The sequence below is a fragment of the Lepisosteus platostomus genome, chromosome 20 (assembly GCF_059453375.1).
Source record: "Lepisosteus platostomus isolate fLepPlt1 chromosome 20, fLepPlt1.hap1, whole genome shotgun sequence".
In the NCBI taxonomy this organism is placed as follows: domain Eukaryota; kingdom Metazoa; phylum Chordata; class Actinopteri; order Semionotiformes; family Lepisosteidae; genus Lepisosteus; species Lepisosteus platostomus.
This window is the reverse complement of record NC_142630.1, coordinates 13,823,360-13,842,838: the sequence shown is the minus strand read 5'-3', so window position 1 is coordinate 13,842,838 and position 19,479 is coordinate 13,823,360. Positions and strand designations below refer to the sequence as shown.

The following is a 19,479-nucleotide window of genomic DNA, read 5'->3' as shown; positions in this document are numbered from 1 at the left end:
ACTGTAGGTGTAGAAGAAAAATATTCCATACTAAAAACAATAAAAATAAATATTGAACATATGAAGCCAAATGCCATTTTCTTACTGTGTGAGTATAGACTACAACATAAGACCAAAAGTACCTTGTAAGACAATTCTTTGTATATATCTAGACACACATGCAGGCAATCTCAGTGACATGTGAAGCATTACCTCATCAAGGGGGGGCAATTTTCCACTCTTGAGGATCTCGGTCCCACTGGGGTGATTCTTGCCGGTGACCTGAAGGGGGATATAGGGCACCCCCACCTCACCACTGCCTTCCAGCTGTTCCTCTCTCTCCCCACCATCAAAGCTCTCTCCCTCCATCGTCTGACTAGGGACAGGAGAAAGCATCAATTTGGGGTCCGCGTCCACTTTCAGCCTGTCCACCTTCTCCCTTTCCTGCCGGTCCTTCTCCGCTTTCTCCTTCTCCTGCTTCTCCTTCTTGCCCTTCTTCCCTGATGGGGCCTGGCGCTCGGGCAACGTGTTGTCTTCGGCTTCCTGGGGCGCGTCTTCCTGGGTCAGCAGCTGCACCAGCTGGCCCTGCACGCGGTCCCAGAACCGCGCAACCTGGGAGACGGCCCTCTGGCTCTGCTCGTACAGCCGGAACCGCAGCAGCAGCGCCTTCTCCCGCTGGTCGGCCTGATCCTTCTCCGTTTCCTCGGAGGACGCCAGAGGCGGAGGGGACAGGTCTTGCCCGGTCACTCTCCCTTCCTTGGCTTTCTTCTTCTTGTTCCCTTCTTCGGGGTCGCTGCGCTCCGTGGGCATCGATTCAGGGCGCTCCATATACGACAGCTTCCTCTCCCCGGGAGCCTGGTCCACCCTCGTCTCCGAGCGGATCCCAGCCAAACTGGACACCTGCAGGGAACCCCAAGCAACATGGAAAAACCTCGACCAAGGCAAATCCCCAGATTGAACGGTTCAAGTGCATCAAGTGTTTAAACAAGAATACATTTATTTCACCTCCTAGAAATGATATCCCAGCTATGTTTGCTGAAAGCTGAAGCTCCTGATGTTAAACCTTTGATGCTGAATGACCAAATGAGTATTTGCAACTCTTTCTTCCAGAGGAATCTACTGTATTTTGTCTCAGTAACTCAGTATCATAATGACTATTTCCATTTAAATCCAGGTGCAATTATATTGGAATATGGTGTGGTTTTTTCTAATAATGTAGTAAACATTTCCTGGAGAACTTCAATATTACTGTGAAAATCTAAAATCTACAGTATACTGACAATTTGAACTTGTGAATTTACATTAAAAAGTACCGACTTGTTTCATGGTAAATAATCACAACTCTACCTGCTTCCCCGCCAGCTGACTCTTTTTCCCGGGGCCTGCTTCCTCTTTGCTTGGTTCCTTACGCCCTTTCTTACTCTTCTTCCTCATCTCTTCTTCCTCTCTCAGCCTCTCCAGCTCTTCCTGCTGCCTCCTCTCCTCCAGCTCCTGCGCCAGCCTTTCCTGTTCCCTGAGGACAGAGAGCCGATATGGCACAGTGACATGCAGCATCCCAGTGCCACGTCATTGATCTAAGGAGTTTTGTGTGTTAAAGTAGAATGGAATGTGAGGGACTGTGGATTGTTCAATATGTAATTGCTATCTTTACACTCCCCTTCTGGTGCTCCGGGGCTTTTAAATGAGAAGGATTGTACGAAGAGAAGAGGTTTGTACGAGTCCTCCTGATGCATGATGGCTTACCTGCGCTTGCGCTCTCTCAGATCTTCCAGGCGCTTGAGGTCAATGTGTTCTCTCTCTCCCTCTGACAGCGCATCATACTCCTCTTCATCCATCTCCTTCATCCGCGCCTTCTCCATCTCTATTCTCTCCTGAAGCAGCCGTTCTGAGAAGTGGAAGGGACATCTCATTCAGTATTCTAGACATCCATACATCTCGAAATTAAAGAAGTCCGGGCTTATTCGCCAAAGGCATTGCAGTTCCAGCTTGTGCATTCCTACCCTCCTCATCTCTCTCAGACTTCTCCTTAGCTTTGAGTGTGTTGTAATCCTGGATGAGGTTGACCAAGTAGATATAACGGCGGTTGTTAAAAGCTTTGAGAAGAGCCTGGAGTGCACTGGATGGCGAGCGAGAATATAAGGTCTCCAAACCATCAAACACCACTCCCCGATGACAGTCATTCAACTACAAAAAGACAGACAGGGAATAGCATTGAAAACGAGAAGGCCAGGATATACCTGGAGCATACTGTGGAACTAAAAGAAATGGTACTGTGTCTGTAACAAAGTTTTCAGGTTAGGGGCATGGAGATTAACTTTGTCAGGGGCTTTGTATATTTCAATGTCTGTTAGCTTTACAAATGGATGATTGATGCCAAAAAAATAAGAGGAACTACGAGAGTGCTTATACCTGTAGAAGCAATGCAATGAACTGAATCAGTACAAAACAACTGTCCACAGACGTATTCTGACACTGTTATTCTGCTCTGCCTTCCCCCAGTTTGTCCTGAGATCCCCATCCCTCCGCCAGCTCTTTTCCCTCATACCTGCAGCCTCTCGGCCAGGATGTCCACCAGCAGCTCATCGGGCAGGACGCAGCTCAGCAAGCCCAGCTCTCCGGCCACACTGGCACTGACACTGAGCCGCCGCTGGGGCAGACCTGAGTGCGCTGGGGCTGCTGTGCTCTGCAGCACAGCATGGATACAGACCAGCATTATTAGGAACACATAAAATAGCGAGAAAAAAACAAACAGCGCACTTGTGTTAGAAAGCAAAATGGGCTGACTGCTTTTGGCAAAGCCATTTTATCACAATATAGAAGATTGCTACTGTAAGTCATTCCTTTAAGGACAGAATTAAAAAAATATTAAAAATGTGTATGAACAACTACTGTATATGTACAATTTACAGCATTATAGCTTAGATGGCCAATGGACAGTAGTCAGAGCCAACTGCTATCCTACGAATGTACCTGGGAGTTGACAGTGGGCTCAGAGGACTGCTGCTTCTGGGTCTGGGAGCTCTCAGCTTTGCCCTTGCCACCCACAGTGCTGGCTTTATTGCGGACAGAGATGGCAGACTGAGGCCCAGCTTTGGCCTCGTTGTTCTGGCTGCCCTCGGAAGCGTGTTTGGTCACAGCCTCCACACTGAGGAAACCTGTGCCCTGCGTCCCAGCTCCTATCACCTCCGACACAGCCTGGGCTGGTGCAAAGATAGAGGGTGTCAGTGGCATCTGAGCCAGGCCAGCTGCACAGCTGTCTCAGGGCTGGGCATGCAGTCCACACTGACACTTTAAAAGAATATGACCAAGGTAGGAACTCTAGCAAAGCCTTAATGTAGGTGAAAATCAATCTCTTCATGTTTTTAAGAATACATTTTATTGTAGCTTTGAAATCAAGTAAATTTTATCTTATGTAATGAGCTGTTTACAGACACTGTAAATGTTAGAAAAAAGACATTCAAGATACATTATTATTCTAGACGACCTGAGTTTTTAAAATTTAGTAATATAATATATAGAGGTAGTAATTAATATAAATACTGAATACTGTATATATAAATAAGTATATAATATGTTTCAGACTAGAATCTATGAACTGAGCTGGTGAGTAGACACTCACCAGTCTCCTCTGCCCTCCTCTGTGCCTGCTCCTGGGCAGCCCTGGCACACAGCTCTCGTGCCCGCAGTCCTGTAGCGCTGTTCCCATTGGACACAGCTTCCAGCACCACAGCGTCAATGCTCAGACAAGCAGCACCATAATGCTTAGCCAGGGTCACAGCTGTCCTGGTTTTTCCTACAAATAAAATTGAAATACACTGCCCTGTTCGATGGACTGCATTTGTCTAGAGCAACACCCCCTGCCATATGAAACCGAACCCTTAGATTCCTTCAAGAAATGGCTTGATGATGACCTCAGATAAACAACTAGGAAGTAAACCTGATGGCCCAATAGGATTTTGTGGACCCTGGGGAACTGGAGAAAGTTTAGAACCATGGGGAGCTCGGTATTATATATAATATTGTAGTACTTGTGTATTGTAATAAACTTTCCTGGTGACAAGTTATTAACTTAACATCGAAAGCAGCCAAGGGACCAGCTGGCTCTACCTGAGAGGGGCGCCCCGTGCACAATGATGGCGATGCCTCTGCGGTTCCTGGATGCCTGGCCCTCGGGAGAGAGGTCAATGCCCATGTGCCGGGCGATGGCCTTGGACACGGGGTTGTCCTCTAGCTCACCCACACCAATGCTGCTGCCACTGCCCGCTCGCTCTCTGCTCAGGTCTGACAGAGAGATGGGCACATCAGCATCACAAAATATCCACAACTCCGCCACCGAGAAAAGCAACACGGCTGTAATAATTAAGAATTAAGACAGCACTTGTGAATTAAGCTCACACTGTTTGTGTTTGGTGCACCATGTTTTGCCCCACCCAGCTTGCAGGAGATATTCAGCTTTGCTACGGATGCAGGAATGCCTGTCTGGTTGCATGCTGGGTGCTTTGGGTTTGTGCAGCGGAGGTGGATGTGTGTTGGGGTACCTGTGCCGTGAGCCTTCTCTCTGAGGGGAGCTCCCCCTGTCTCTTCCTCCCCGTCTTCATTGACCCGGTCACATTGTTGGAGGGGGACATCCTCCTCCTCCTGTCCCAGGGGATCGTGTTTCTCCTCCAGCTCCAAACCCAGAGCGTCCTCGGCTGTCTTCGGGTCTGTGAAGGAATATCTCTGAATCAACTGTTCGGGCTTCAGAAATGCATCACCACTGGCCTTCAAGCTCTAGGTTGAGCAGGTTAGTTATAATCTATGGAGATTTCTGTAGCAGGCCAAGAAGCTCAGAAACCTTAAACTAATGATACATCCATCAAATCATTCAATTATTGAACGATTGATTTCTATTGAGAAATCGAAGGGATGTTAAGCACATGTTATATGTTGTTAGATTATTATTAGTTACTGTATAGTTATTTATTCCATTCCCTGTGCAAGGCCTGTCTATGCCTTCTTGTCTCTACAAGTCCCTGTTTCCCTGCCTCCCAGCATCCCTACATCTGTGGCCTGACCTTCCTCCAGTCGGCTCCGCTCCTCTTGAGCAGCCCGCTGCTCCTCGTAGTAATCCAGAATTTCGGGGGGGAGCTTCTCTCCCGGTGCCCGGGGGGGCAGGAGCAGGATGTTCTGAGAGTCATATCCCTTCAGCATCCGTAGGATCTAGAGTCAAGTAACAGGGGCGGATCAATGGCCCATGAAAGAACAAGAGGGAAGTAATTCCACTGTGGTCATTATCCAGTCCCGAACAAGGAACAAGCATAAGTGTGTCTTAACGGACTGGAAGTCTGTTTCCTAAACCTCTTAATCAGGTTTACTAGTATCATTAAAACCAAAGCTAACTAAACTAACAAGTACTGTAGGTAGCATTATTTTTATATACAATAACATACCTTACTTTCCAGCAACTTTTATCTACAACATAAATAAATTCTCAATTTTATGTTTTCATAATTTAAGTTAACCAAGCTATAGATGTATAGATTCCTTTCAAAACTCCTACAGCTATCTCAAGGCTTCCTGCTGAACAGAAAATCACTTTACCCGACGGAGACAGAGACAACAGATATGGGGTTTGCCAGACCTTTTCCTCCTCCAGGTACTGCTTATCAAACTCCAGGGAGTAGAACTCAACAGGGAACGCACAGGGGTTTCTGACCACCACCTCGGCCTTGTCTCCATTGCTGTAGGGCAGGATGGGACCCAGCTCTAGCACAGAGGAGGAGAACTCCAGCTGGGGCTCTTCTCCATGGCCCTGGGCCAGCAGCATCACTCGCTGGCTGCTCTGGGCGATGCACAGCGTCAGTCGCTGGCTGTAGGCCTTCTGTGGAGAACAGCCCACCAAGTCCACCAGTTACATTCAAACATCCCTAACAGTGAAGTCATGTTATTTCTGTCTTTACAGTGAGCATAATTTACAGTACAGTATGTGGTGCTGCACTTAGTATACTTTCTGCTAGGAACCACTTGAAAAGTGGATGGGGCCCATTTCACATTAGATTCTTTTGAAATGCGAAACAACAATCTTTTTCAAATACCACAATAACTTAGTAATTAAACAGGTGTGATTTACATGTGTAATTTTTCTTGCCTTTTGGAGAAAAACATTAAAGAAAATTATTTAAAGAGGAGAAATTAATTAGCAAACATGAGCTGCAAATAGGGACATGTTAAGAATAAATCAGTATACAGTAGAAGTCACTGCACACACTGCACAAAGTCATCAAATTGTTAAGAATATTAAGGTTGTTGTGAATGCTTTCTGGAGGCTCTATTTAACTTGAGCTAAACAGGGATAGATCTGAACACAGTAGCCACTGGGTAATTGTGACCCAACTTCATTGCATCTTAAAATCATAAGCTTAAATAAATTAACATGCAATTATTATTTAATCTTACAGAGAGTATGCTTTAATGTTAAGTTGACCTGTCATCCAGTTAAGAGATATACAATCTGCAGCAGGCTATGGGATTGAGATAAGGCCTGGAAACACATCATCTATGAGTTTTCTGTCTTATCTCCAATTCCCAGACCATTATTGATTTTTTTTCTAATACTAGAACAGTATATGGCTTTCCACTGTGAAAAGCAGTGTCCATATAAATTATAGGAGCATGACAAAAATAGCACTGCTAAGGAACAAAAAACAGGTTTCATGAACCTATAGCACTGTATAGGCACCAGCTGAAAACAACTGAAATCTGTACAAACAGTATAATAAATGTGTTTTTATTTGGAATACCTCAGTTGCCCTAGACTTGTTTTCTATAGCTGTTTCACTTATTACAAAATGCAAAGAGTCAATAAAAAACAGATCTTGAAAACGCACAAATGAAATACCTACTGATTTAAGGTGTTACAAAAGGTTAGTGGATGTGTTCGAAAATACATCTCTCCCACTAACTCACCCCCTCAGTCGGGCTGAACTTGACCTGCACATTGACCCTCTCCCCAGGCAGCAGCTCTCCTGTGGGAGGCAGCATCTCGAAGACCTGGGGGGCACTGCGGAGCTCCTGCCTGGCCTTGCGTCGCAGATGCAGAGGAACATGCTTGTCAATCTGCAATGGCCAAAGACAGACAAGCACACGCACTGCAGATCCTCTCCTGATACAAGTGAGCAAGTGCTAGCTAATGTGCACAAAAATCTGAATTTCAATAAGAACTATTCAAAATAAATTTAGGATGCTTTGAAAACTCAACTCACTGTGTTGGCAGAATATGAGAATGTCATAAATTAACTAAATTAACTGATCCATGATTATAATGACATGACTTCAGTGATTATGTTGCTGGGAGTCCTTAGCTCCTGGATACCTTTTTCTTCTGCCTCTCTGGCTCGCTGACAGACCAGCGACAGGTGACCTGCAGGTGGTTGTGCAGCTGTATGGTCATCACTCGACACAGTCCGCACTGGACAGAGCCGAAGTTCAGCGTGTCAGTGGAGATAGCCAGGGAAGGCATGGTCACCACTGCGCAGAGACGCACAGGAAATGTCGGCCCCCCTGCAACCTACAGGACAAAAAACACCCACAGGGGGCACCATACTGTAATCTCCTTCACAGCTACTATTTTTGCATAGCAAGCAAATGTACTGTAAATCATTGCCGGCTGTTTCAGTTGCTTCATGGTTTCCTCATACTTGTACTTCTAATTGACCATATGCCTTACCTTTACCTTAGAGACGTACACATACACAAATACATTTCCTCAACACTAACTTAAAGCTATGTCCCGCTTATCCAATCATTCCCACCTGGATTGGCATCAGAGTGCTGACCTCGCCCAGGTCTAGATCAGCACCTCTAGGGTCAAACTTGACTTCAAATGTCTCTGTCTCACAATAAGGGAGGTTTTTCACCTTATCCAGCTCTGTGCTGAAACCTGACAAGAAATAAGACAGCATCAGATTATTGTAGGTACATTTCTCTATCACAGTTTTAAACTGAGTACTACAAACTGATCAACTATCATAACATCAAAGAACATTACTGCACAAACATCAGTGTTTTTTACTGGCTTTGCCATTTAATATTTAATTAGATAAGCAAAATGTCAGTTGACTTGATGGTGACATATATTTACGTATTATTTTATCAATGTACAATAACTGAAGCATTAATTTAAAAATTCTGTAAACTATGTTAAGCAAATCATAGAGATCTGTATTTTATCATTTGTCTCTATCACTGCCAGAGATGACTCTGGCTGTACCTGTGTTGGTTAGGAGGCGCCGTTCAGCCTTGAAGGACACAGGAAGGGGGCCTGTGTTGGTCACCTTCGCAATGTGAGTGCACACACTGCCATGGATCACATAGCCAAAGTCCAGAATGTACTCAGGCAACAAGAACCTGAATAATGTGAATAGTGAGCAGCAAAGGTGAAACAACAGAAACAACCAATATTTTCCAAAAAAAAAACCTTAGGCTGAACACTGAAAATAGGACAGACTCCCCTCCTATAAAAAAGGGACATTTAAAAATTGCTTTTAACTTTTTTTTTGAAATCATACAATCAGGTACTGTATCTTTTCTAATTGCTTCATAAGAACGTCTGAGTTTCAACACACATTTAATCAATTTCTTCACAGGGATGCAGGACAACACTGAAAGTAGATCTACAAAGCAAAGCTAGCTCCGTGTAGGAAATAAACTGAGTAAGGGGCACTCAGCTACCTCCCCAGTTTCTTGCGCCACCACTGGTTGGTGCCGGTGACCTGGCTGCGGGTAGAGAGCAGCTCCTCTTGTTCCACTGAGTGCTCCTTCACCAGCAGCCTTTCCACCTCCATTTGCAGCAGGGTGTCGTACTGCCCGCAGCAAGGGAGAAGAGCAGCAGATTAGCACACGGTCCAGCCTTCATAGCACACTAATCCTGCCCCTTCCCCCCTCTCCTACAGCTGCCTCACACATGCCTTTTAATGAAACAAGAAAGTCTGAAGTTATTTCTGATCTGTAGTGGTTTTGTTCTGAGCTTCAAAAACTGGACTGTAATTAGGACAGGCACAGTTTTTCCAAACTCCCCACACAATTCAGTGACTGCGCCTCTGAAGCTGCAGGTTCATTACTTCTGGAATCTACATTTTCAGAATTAATCCATTTGTGGACTGAAGGCCCTGATAGAAAAGTGCACAGACTCACTGAAGGGATGTACTCATCCACAGACAGGTCGGCACCCGCTGTCACTGAGCGGCTGAATGCCTCTTCTTTTCTTGTGTCATTCTCCAGGGACTCCTTTGCTTCTCTGAGAATGGAGCTGTATTTCTCATGATCTACTTGGGGAACAGCAAATTTTATCTTTATTGTAGGTCATTTACTAGAGTAGAGAAAAAAACTGAAGGCAAAACGAAACGCTATTCAGTCAGTAAATCAAAAGGCAAGACACTAAGAGCTGCTTAATCTGATAACATTGTTTCTAAAATCTGTAATTGTCAGCACTAATCATAACATAGGCATTGATGTACCTCTTGGGTGCTTGGCTTTTTACTCATCAAAAGCTTTTAACATCAGAACTATAGAGAATGTGTCCGTACTTGTGAGATTTCTTGGCAGATCCAGGGAAATTCTAGGGAAAATGCCCTCTCCTTTCAGACTGATGATGTCTGGCTCGTAGTAAGAAACTTGAATTTCAAAGCTCTTGTCGAAGATCTCGGGGACCCCAGGGAGGTAATACACTGATAGTTTCTGTTCTCCGTAAGCTGGTATAAAGCCCTTTACAGACAAAAAAATGGAATGAGTTAAAAAAGTGAATCCATTACCTATGGAATTGTTAAAAGCTGAAACAATGTGGGTTAGAGGGTTGTTTCATAGTATATTCTTAAAATAATATTAATTCTTAACTCTTAAGTTTCTTTCCTGAATAAAACCAAGACGTGGGTCTTCATAAAAGGAGCTGTATCTAGTGGTTGTAGAGACTCACTGAGCTGGGGATGACAAGTGGGATCCCAGGTCGAGGGTGTGCTGGAGAGCAGCCCTGCTGGCTGAGCAGGGTGTTGAACTCAAAGCCCGCCTTCCCTGTGTTCTTAAGAGTGATCTCAGCCTCTGCCACATGGTCAAACAGCTGGGCAAGGGAACACAAGTGAAACAGTGCCAAAAGTAGTCCATACTGTAAACGCAGTGCAATTTTCCTACTGTACATATAAATGTCATTTTCCTGCTTAAGTACAGTATATGTCACATTTTCACACTAGCAAAAGGGATTAATTGTACTAGAGGGACTTCTGTCATAGGGTTTAAAAATATGTGATAACCTTCTCGGTTACATTCAGATATTTGCAAAGACGTTCTAGGTAAGGGGTGGCCGATCCTGCTCCTCAACAGCATGGGTGTCTGCAGGTTTTCAATCTAACACAGCTCTTAATGAGCCCAATCAGCTCATTATAGGCTCAATGGGACCAATTTAGCAGCTTCTTCCAGCTTTTCAGGTGCGACTGCTTTGAAGAGACCTGGTAACCCTGCAAACACACTGGCCCTCCATGACCAGGATTACCAATCCATGCTCTAATCCTAAAATAATAAATGGATTAAGTTTTTATTGTACACTCTAGGACAGCTTCAAGAGATGTTTAAGATCACAGTGATGAAAAAGTAATAGAAAACCTACTGTGATCATGCACATGTTGTTGTTTTTTTACCTGTAGCCCATAGTCAATCTCAGTCCTGTCAAAACTGTATGTGACGAGGGAGGCCTCTCCCTTCAGTGTGATCTCATATACTGGTCCTTCCTCCACCTCACACAGCGCTAGCACCTGTCCACTGATACCCGCATGGCCGTAGAATGTGAAGGAAACCTGCTGGCTCTCATTGGGCTGGAGGACTCCATAAAGTGGCAAAATATCAAAGACCTGTTGAGAGGAAGGAATAAAGAATGTCAAAACTGGAATAATAGGCAGGATATATAATACATAATCTCCTAGAATACAAAAATGCACCCGTAATACGAGTTTGTGGGTTTAGTGCTGCTGCACTTTTGAACAATTTTTAACTACACATATAGAGGATGTCCATAGATAACACAGATGTAATGTGCATTCCTATGAATACGGTACCAATTGTAAAGATATGATTACTTAAATGTTGAACATCTTGAAACCGTTTTGCTTCTAAATTGATTAATTCAGATCCACAAAACATGGACCTGAACAGATTTTTGCCACAAGAAAAACAGCACTTGCAACAAACATGGCAGGAAATGTTAATGGTATAACAGTACCTCCTCCACTCCTACAGGCGGCTTCTCCTCAGGTTGTTGGTACAGGGTGGTGTGTATGAACTCTTGACTCTGAGATGGCAGTAGCCTTTCATCAGTGCAAACTACAGCTTGCTGCAATATAAACCAACAGAATAGATACAGTAAATTAAAATGTATCAGCCAATCAATCCATTCCTTCTGTATGGCTACATCCAGAATGCAATGCTTTTCAGAAATGAATGACACAAGTTACAGCATCCAAATAAGTCAAGCCAGTATACTGGTAATAACAAAGGCTTGTTGATCAGTTTAAAATACAGAGACTTCTAGACAATGATCAATGAATGCTGTGACTACAGTGACTTCCTACCTCGGCACTGAGACTGCAAAGGCTGACAGAAGACACTGGATCCTTAGGGGACCCCATTCCTTCCTTTGTCTCATATTCTGGATCTGTCTTCTCTTTATCCTCCTTATCTTCTTCGAAGGTTAGTTTGGGAACCTCAGTTTCCCTTTGGAAGCAAAAATAAAATCTAAAAATGTAGGTCTTTATTAAAACACAAGAGAGAGGGCGGGCAGGTTTGTCCGAGCAGAATACACAGTTGGGCACAGTAATGGTATGTTCTGTGTCGTTCATTATCACCCACCAAACAGGGGGAACGTCATAAAGAATCTCCCACTTCGACAAGCAGCTCTCCTCCATGCCATCACAGTACACTGAAGACTGTAACAGTCATTTAAAGGAATTGTTCTCATTATAAATGATGAAGTATTGTACGTTTTTCTGGATGAGAAGTGCTAAAGAAATACTACTGCTACCAGTTCTACTTGCTAAATCCTTTCCGTTTCCATCTGTATCTCCTGCTTCATTATTAACATTCCTTTCTTCTCTGTCCCGACAGGCAATGACAGGAGATGACAAGCCTTCACAGGGCTGTCAGAGCAGCAGGGGGCAGTGTTGTGTGAAACATTCCCATTTAAAAAAAAGGAATGTCTTTAATCTCATCCCACACTACGTATTCATATGTCAGTTGCTGTATAACAAAACCAAGATTCCCCTGAGAAACACCTTTTTCACAGACCAAAAGGACAGAAATTCCAATCCCATCTCTAATTTTAATGTTGCTTTACAAAGACACACTATTGGACAACACAGTTTACATGTCTCTGGGCAGAAAAAAAACCTAAACCATAAGACATAATATGATTTTTGTTAGTCTTCATTTAAAAACTGTAAGCATCCCAACCTCCCTAATGAAAAGGGCATATCATTCAATTCTGTCATATTATACAGGGCGAGTTAATGACTAGGTGACTCACAGCTATTTTTTTCAAAGGTACTGAAAAGTAAACATTGTAATGTCAGCCCTCAGGAGAGTATGTTGCCATGATAACTACAAGAATTTAGCAGACTTTGTATTTGCGTTTAAGACTAAGGGATTGTGACTGTGTCAAGCTAACCTAGGCCAAAATGTGGCTTATTGTTCAAGCGCAATCTCTCTGTTTTTGTTTTCTAATTTCAGCACACTAGTGAAAAGAAACTGAAGATGTGATGCTGCATAAAATAGTATATTGAAGTCTACAGAGCATCTATGTGTATTAATCCTACCAGTTATACATACAGGAAAAGCTTTTTTAAACAAAATATTTGCATCATCTGCTGGAATGAATGCAGAGCACACTGGAGACCTGTTTGCAGGAAATGCCTTAAAAATCCATGAAAAAATGTTAACTATTAAACGTTTAATCTAGATCAATTGGTAGAACACAGAGACCTGAGATATGCCTCTATATTGCCAATTAATTGGAGCACACTTTGTCAGAAAACACTGGAGATTTAGATGTCATGGAGTAATTCAATGAGTCCTAAGGAGAAGGGTATCAGATTAGTAAAGGAATTTCGAAAAGCTGCTTTCTTTCGATAGAGCTCATCAGGTCCCGGAGTGAGCACAGACCTGTTGGAGTCCACTCTGCTGTCAGTCTCTCCTTTCACCAGGAGATTCCACAGCAGGTCCCTGTTCTCCTCTCCCAGTAAGAGCTGGCTGTCACTCTGCCTCTCCTCCTGAGGAAACCTGTGGAGCAAAGACAGTAAACTCCCTGCTAACCTTTCATACAAGAAGCACACATTTCATCTCACCTACAGTAACACCATCATATGTGTTAGAACTCTGCGACTATTGATCTGTTTGTCTGCACTGCACAGTCTAAGGATTCAGAAGCATTAATCCCTTCCGTCCAGCTAGTTTCTAAATGCTTCACCCAGTTCAGGTCCATCGGAGAGCTGGAGCCTCTCCCAGAAAGAGGGGTACATCCTGGACTGGACACCAGTCCATTACAGAGCACCAATAGTTACCACCATGCCACTGTGCCTACAGTACCATATTCTGACTAATTAATTGAAATCAGTTGAGCTGCAGCATCAAACCATTTAGACTATTCCTTTTCATTATTAAAATATGATTAACAAATCAAAGCAATTACAGAACCAATTATGACTCCATGAATTAGAGAACTAGGACTTAACTGTACTTAACTGGGTTGTAAACGGGTTAGTTCACATACACTACTTGGATTTTATGAGGGCAAACATGACAATGGATTTAAAGACTCCTCTGCATTGCTGGATTACCTAGGGCGTATTTTTCCATATCACCTGTTTTTATGGAAAACTATATACCAAACACACATCATTAAACTCTGTATCCCACATTTCAGCTGCCAAAAGACAAAAAACTGAAAATAGTTTAAATCTGACAACTGTATCCTAACTAATAAAATAGATTTAAGTACCTTCATTGATTCAGTTTTTATTGATTGATACTAAATCTTAGGGAACCTACATTTTAATTAAGAGACAAAAATAACAGTACTGTAAAGTTCAACTTGCCAGACAACCATTGTTACTTAATGATTAAAATGACACCTTGCAAGTAGCAGGGTTAAGCTGATTACAGTTCAGCAGCAGAGTAAATAATCATCCACCTCTTAATGTTTACTTAGCAACAGCTACAGTGCATTTCTGCAGACATAGTACAGATAGGCTGTGGCAAAACAGTACACTCACAGTAATCTTACAGGCAGAACTGTACGATGTGTTTGTCCCACATCACTGGGCATGTCTGTATCCATTTAACATCCACCAGTACAAACACTGCACTAAAACAATCCCCAAGAACAGGTTCCACTTATTTGCCTTGTGGTGCAATTTGATCAAGATGGACTTCCTGTCTGAATGCCTTTTCTCTACAGTGATACTAAAAAACTAATACCAAAGGCAATATTTAATTTGCATTGCAGGTCCTCCTGTTTCAACATGCCCTTTTATCCAAAATAATACACGGTTTAGAGGAAACTGCACAAGATTATTTACATTATTTATAATTTCAAATGTTGAATAACTGATTTTTTTCAGCGCCAATTCATAAAGGTAAAATTAAAATCTAAATGCATTCTGAGTTATTTTAATGAGCAGCGCCTGTTTACTTCTCACCATCTGTCAACCAGAGGAATGAAATGAACAAAAATGATGCGTTAATGAATGTATAATCATCTCCAATTAAGGCTTGAGGGTGTCTGAAGGAACACTGCAGGGTACTTTGATCACAGAATGGGTTAAGTAAAATCAAACCAGCTAGCGAACGCAAATGGATTTTTTACTAAAATAATTATTTCAAACAATTTGAATAACTGCTTCCACACTTATTCTAAATACCAGTGCAAAAGAAGGATCTCTGCTCTACAATTAACAGTGCACAGAGCTCTGAGAACAAGAGCTAAAACTGATCATTCAACATAGAGTCAATACTCTCTTTTCTTTAATGATCCAACTCCTAGCTGCTCAGGTGTGATGCTTCAATTGTTCATGGCCACTGCAGACCATTAATTATGATATAACACTTTTTCATACACTACTTGCTTTGGTCTCTCAGTGCAAAGAAACTACGAAGGCCTATACCCCTACTGACTAATGAGGGGCACAAACACCATTAAAACAACCAGTGCTGTTCCTCTGGGTCTGTGCTCTTGTAGGAGTTCTTGACAATGCAAAGCGAAAACTTTCACATGTATCAGTACAAATATGAATGTTTTTTTTGTAAAATAACAGAACAGAAAAAAATGTGTGCAGAAGAGATGCATAAAATGCATAAAATTATCCTTATAATGTAACTAATCAGCATATTGGCCATAAAATAATTATTTATTTTTACACAATAGTGGCTAATCATGTTCAGTAACTTTAAAAACCAAATACATAGCAGAAAAATGATTCAACAAAAATTGCATTGCATTTCACCACATTTATAATTTAAAACAGCAGTTATTGGAGCTGGGGAAGCACTTTAGAGCAAGGTTCTACTCTCTAGTGCTCTGAAGCGAGAGAATATCTACTGGTGCCATTTCAGAGAGAGTCTAGCCCTGTCTTAACATGGACACCATACAGTACAGTATGTGATCTCTGATAACAATAACGTTTGCTGGATCTTCACTTTTTATGGTGGTTCTTGTAGAAAAAGAATTGAGTGTTAGCTAAAATATTTCAGCAGAGTCCATGCTCAGTATTATGTTCTTTTGTGTATTATATTTCTTGATATTGTTTAGGACTAAACTGTTATTGCAGCTTTATGGAAACAAGCAGCTAGTGCACTGTTTTATTAGAGTCTGAGTTGAGACATTGCCCCTGTTATTTCTGCTTAATTATGATTCACTGAGAGTTTTCAATACAATGAAGTGTAAAATTTTACTTACAGGTTTTGCAGCTACAAATTTAAATTATCCTAAAACTCTGGATTGAACCCATTACGACCGCATTGCTTTGCTGGCTCACTGGGTTTGTGATACAGTCCATCTTGAAAGGTAAACTGTTACATTAAATGGTGTGGGTTGAAATATATTGGAAACAAGAGATGAGGTCTCTGCCTTCCTGGTCAATTGTCTGTTAGACTGAGTTAACAACACCACTAGTTTTACCTTATTTGTTCCCTGTATTTAAGTATGAGTTCTTGTACGTAAAGTTCCATGTGTTCACAAAAAAATATTAGCCAATGGACATGTTTTTAGCTTCCAAAACTTCTGCCACATGGGAAGGCTGAACACGCGTGTGGCTGAGGCTTCCCACCTGATCTGATGCTGCTCGCTGTCCACCAGGAAGGACCAGCGGAAGGACACAGGCAGGGGGCTGCAGTTGACCATGGTGAGGTGGCGTTCGGCCTCGGTGTGGTTCAGGATGCAGCCAAAGTCTAGCATGGTGCTGGAGAAGTGCAAGTTGGGGAAGTGCACCTCCCCACGCAGGGCCACGCAGTCCTTTTGGGGGTGCTGCAGGTAGTGGATCCCCAGTATCTCGTCCACCACCCGCGTTACTCGGTCTGGCTTGTAGGATGGGTCGAATCGCACCCACACTTCCACCTGCTCTCCCACTCCTAACACCAGAGACTGGGAAAAGAAATACCAGGGAAGATCAAACTGATTCATTCGTAAAAACAATGGATACAAACACATAAAAGACCATGTAGTCTGTGTTTATTCTACTGCACTGTAACTACAGAGGTAGAGACTATCAAATTGGTGCAGTGAAGTTCGCAGTGGGAGAAGAGGAGGATTCCAAAATCTCTTAAACCTGTACTTGAGCCCATCTGGAATATGTAAGGTACAGTATTTTCAAGAAGGTGGTTTAAATTTTATTTATCTGTTCTACACAAATATTACAGTTTGCTGATGCAAGGATAAATGTCTAATGAAATAATCAGTTTGTCCAATTGGCAATATAAATGCCACTAATATAAAATAAAGAAAGCAGGAGCTCAATTATGTGCGTTGTACATATTAATACTCAGTTGATTACGTCTTTTAGAAGGAGATCTGTATTAATGCTTTTAAAAAAAAAATTCCATTACTGAGAAAAGAAATATGAATGAATGCATGAATACACAGCGCAGGAGTCAACCAAGAGGCTGTTTTTGAAAGATAGCAGAATCCGTCAGTGTCAGCTCCTTTCCAAACTGCTGACTAGCTCATTCTGTTCTCGCTCTCCCCTGCAGAGGCCTCAGGGCGTGGGATCCCATACCTTTGATGTGGAAAGCATACGGTCTCCCTGCCTGTCACAGAGAGCGAAGGGCTCCCTGAGGGCCAGCTGCACAGTGAGAGGCAGCGAGGAGACGTTCTTCAGGAGCAGAGGCTTGTACAGAGGAGCTAGGGCAGCAGCGGGCGTCTGAAAGAGATTCAATACCCCGTCAGCTCAGCACAACTGTCCTCTCTTCTCCTCTCCTTCCTTTTCCCCTTTCATGACATGACAGGAAGCCGAACTGGTCAACTGGCTTAGAACCTAGCTGCAAACACAACAAAACGAGGATACGAGACAGCAAATGTGCATCACGGCCTGTCCATGTCCTGACCTCTAGAATGAAATAAGATTTCATTTGAACAGGGTCATAAGGAGGAGAAAAAAGTCCCTCGTCATTGTCTTAGAATATCTGCACACAAGAAGTGTACAAAATGTCACAATTGTAATCCATCCTCTTCAGGGCGTTCCAGCTCTTTCACATTTTAGTTGATTATGTGCACTGGCCTCCAATCCTGCCCTCCTTTTTTAAGGCGGGTGCTCTCCCTACTCCCGGCTCTGCATCGGAAGACGGATGCCCGGAGGCCTGCCTACCACCAAGTCGCACTACACTTGTGGCTTGAGAACATAGTCCTGACCCTGCTGAGTCCAGGGCTCAGAGCGCCTGGCCTCGTGATCCCATTGTTCCGTTCTGGTTTTTAACTTTGTCTTGTCTTTGTCTTGGATGGATCACCCGGTTCTGGACTTTTGGACTTCTCCCTGGATTTTCCCTTGGACTCCTTTGAACTAGTTTGCCTTGGCCATGCCCCCCATGCACCAGTTCACAGTCGTCACGCCCCCCTGTTTGTTAACCTGCCCAGTTCCTCGTCGTCTCCTCCCCCTGCCCGTTTCACATACTTCAGGATTATACCGTCTGCATAGGGTCCTGACCAACGCATCGTAACACAAAATGAGTAAGCAATTTTCTTTGTTTCACACTTCATGTTGAGCACTGAACGAGGGAGTAAATCATTTAGTTTTAGGTCTGACTGACAAATATGCATGACACACAGTTAGGGCTATCTATCAAAGGTGTTAAGAGGAAAAATAACATTCAGATATGTAACAATTCAAAAATGTTAAAAACCTGTGCCAGAACATGCAATGAAAGTTCTTGTTCATAATACAAGAACCTAAGTAGGATCCTCTAAACCCAAATCCTTGCCATATATTTAAATTTAAACAGCTTTTGGGTCTGCATTGATATGTGTTAATGTTGTTCTTGCTATGATTAAAAACAGTGAGAAAACAGTCTATACCAGATGCAGGCTGTTATGCAAAGCTGGAGAACAACTTCTTTTTTTATAAATGTGAAAGAAACAGACCTTAACAAGTCTAATTAGTCCACCTAACTATATCCAAGATAGCTCAGCTTCACTCGTATCCCGTAAATCAAAAACCAAGCTGTCAACTCTGAGATGAATGGGACAGGCTCAGATAAAAGAATGCCATATAAATAAATTAGCATTTTTAGTTCTGAAAAGCAGATTGGCAAGGGGCCTGAACACAGCTGTCTAAGATATACAGCTTCAGCAATATTGGGAAAACACAAGAGGGCTCACATAATAAAAAATGAAATAGATGAGACAGAAAATCAGTGGGAGCCATTCATTAAAATGACCAGATGACTCCAGTATTTATTCCTTCTTCAATAATATTGTAATTGAGGAAAAGGATGAAATGTTCAGAATTCCAGCAGGGAAAATTGTAATTGCCGATTTCCTCTGTAAGATCAAGGGCATAAAACAGTAGTGACAGGAGCGCATAAGCAGACAATAGGAGGGCCACATTTCCTTCGGTATTTGATAATGCTGTGAAGCTGTTGTGTTTTTTACAGGTCTTAGGCATCATGTGAAAGTTTGCAGGACTTAAAAGCATGTTAATTAAATAATAATAAAAGCATTTACCACATACCTGTACTGTATTTCTGAATGCAAGTGCTGTATGCATGCACCTACAATAATTAGTTTTTAAAATAGTCATTAAATGATTGTCCAAACAGAAAAAAATGTTATTTGTACAATAGTTCCTGCACAACAGGAGGATGCCAATTGATTTTTCCATTTTATTCCAATCTCATAAAAATAATTAAAAACAAAAACCACGAGCATACTTTCTTTGAAGGCTTCAAAGGAGACACTAGACCAATACCTACTGTACCAAGTCTGCAGCTCATTGCCCAAGC

At 42.6% G+C, this 19,479-nt stretch overlaps 1 protein-coding gene across 3 annotated transcripts in view; it reads right to left on the bottom strand.

The window, feature by feature from the left end:
• The window catches only part of hydin (HYDIN axonemal central pair apparatus protein), a 91,552-nt gene that overhangs the window by 25,516 nt on the left and 46,557 nt on the right, over positions 1–19,479 (bottom strand). The window contains exons 22-46 of one of the 3 annotated variants that reach the window (XM_088613635.1): positions 17,262–17,405; positions 16,317–16,630; positions 13,156–13,272; positions 11,571–11,712; positions 11,222–11,332; positions 10,644–10,853; positions 9,929–10,069; positions 9,543–9,720; positions 9,151–9,284; positions 8,689–8,819; positions 8,228–8,364; positions 7,770–7,897; positions 7,331–7,525; positions 6,925–7,074; positions 5,600–5,839; positions 5,034–5,178; positions 4,518–4,682; positions 4,087–4,260; positions 3,599–3,772; positions 2,950–3,179; positions 2,525–2,662; positions 1,980–2,163; positions 1,723–1,864; positions 1,327–1,492; positions 193–879 (exon numbers count right to left, since the gene is read on the bottom strand). In XM_088613635.1, coding sequence (XP_088469761.1) covers positions 193–879; positions 1,327–1,492; positions 1,723–1,864; positions 1,980–2,163; positions 2,525–2,662; positions 2,950–3,179; positions 3,599–3,772; positions 4,087–4,260; positions 4,518–4,682; positions 5,034–5,178; positions 5,600–5,839; positions 6,925–7,074; positions 7,331–7,525; positions 7,770–7,897; positions 8,228–8,364; positions 8,689–8,819; positions 9,151–9,284; positions 9,543–9,720; positions 9,929–10,069; positions 10,644–10,853; positions 11,222–11,332; positions 11,571–11,712; positions 13,156–13,272; positions 16,317–16,630; positions 17,262–17,405 — 4,677 coding nt within the window. The remainder of the gene's footprint in view (positions 1–192; positions 880–1,326; positions 1,493–1,722; positions 1,865–1,979; positions 2,164–2,524; positions 2,663–2,949; positions 3,180–3,598; positions 3,773–4,086; positions 4,261–4,517; positions 4,683–5,033; positions 5,179–5,599; positions 5,840–6,924; positions 7,075–7,330; positions 7,526–7,769; positions 7,898–8,227; positions 8,365–8,688; positions 8,820–9,150; positions 9,285–9,542; positions 9,721–9,928; positions 10,070–10,643; positions 10,854–11,221; positions 11,333–11,570; positions 11,713–13,155; positions 13,273–16,316; positions 16,631–17,261; positions 17,406–19,479) is intronic. The other 2 variants (XM_088613638.1, XM_088613636.1) reach the window with 2 other exon arrangements.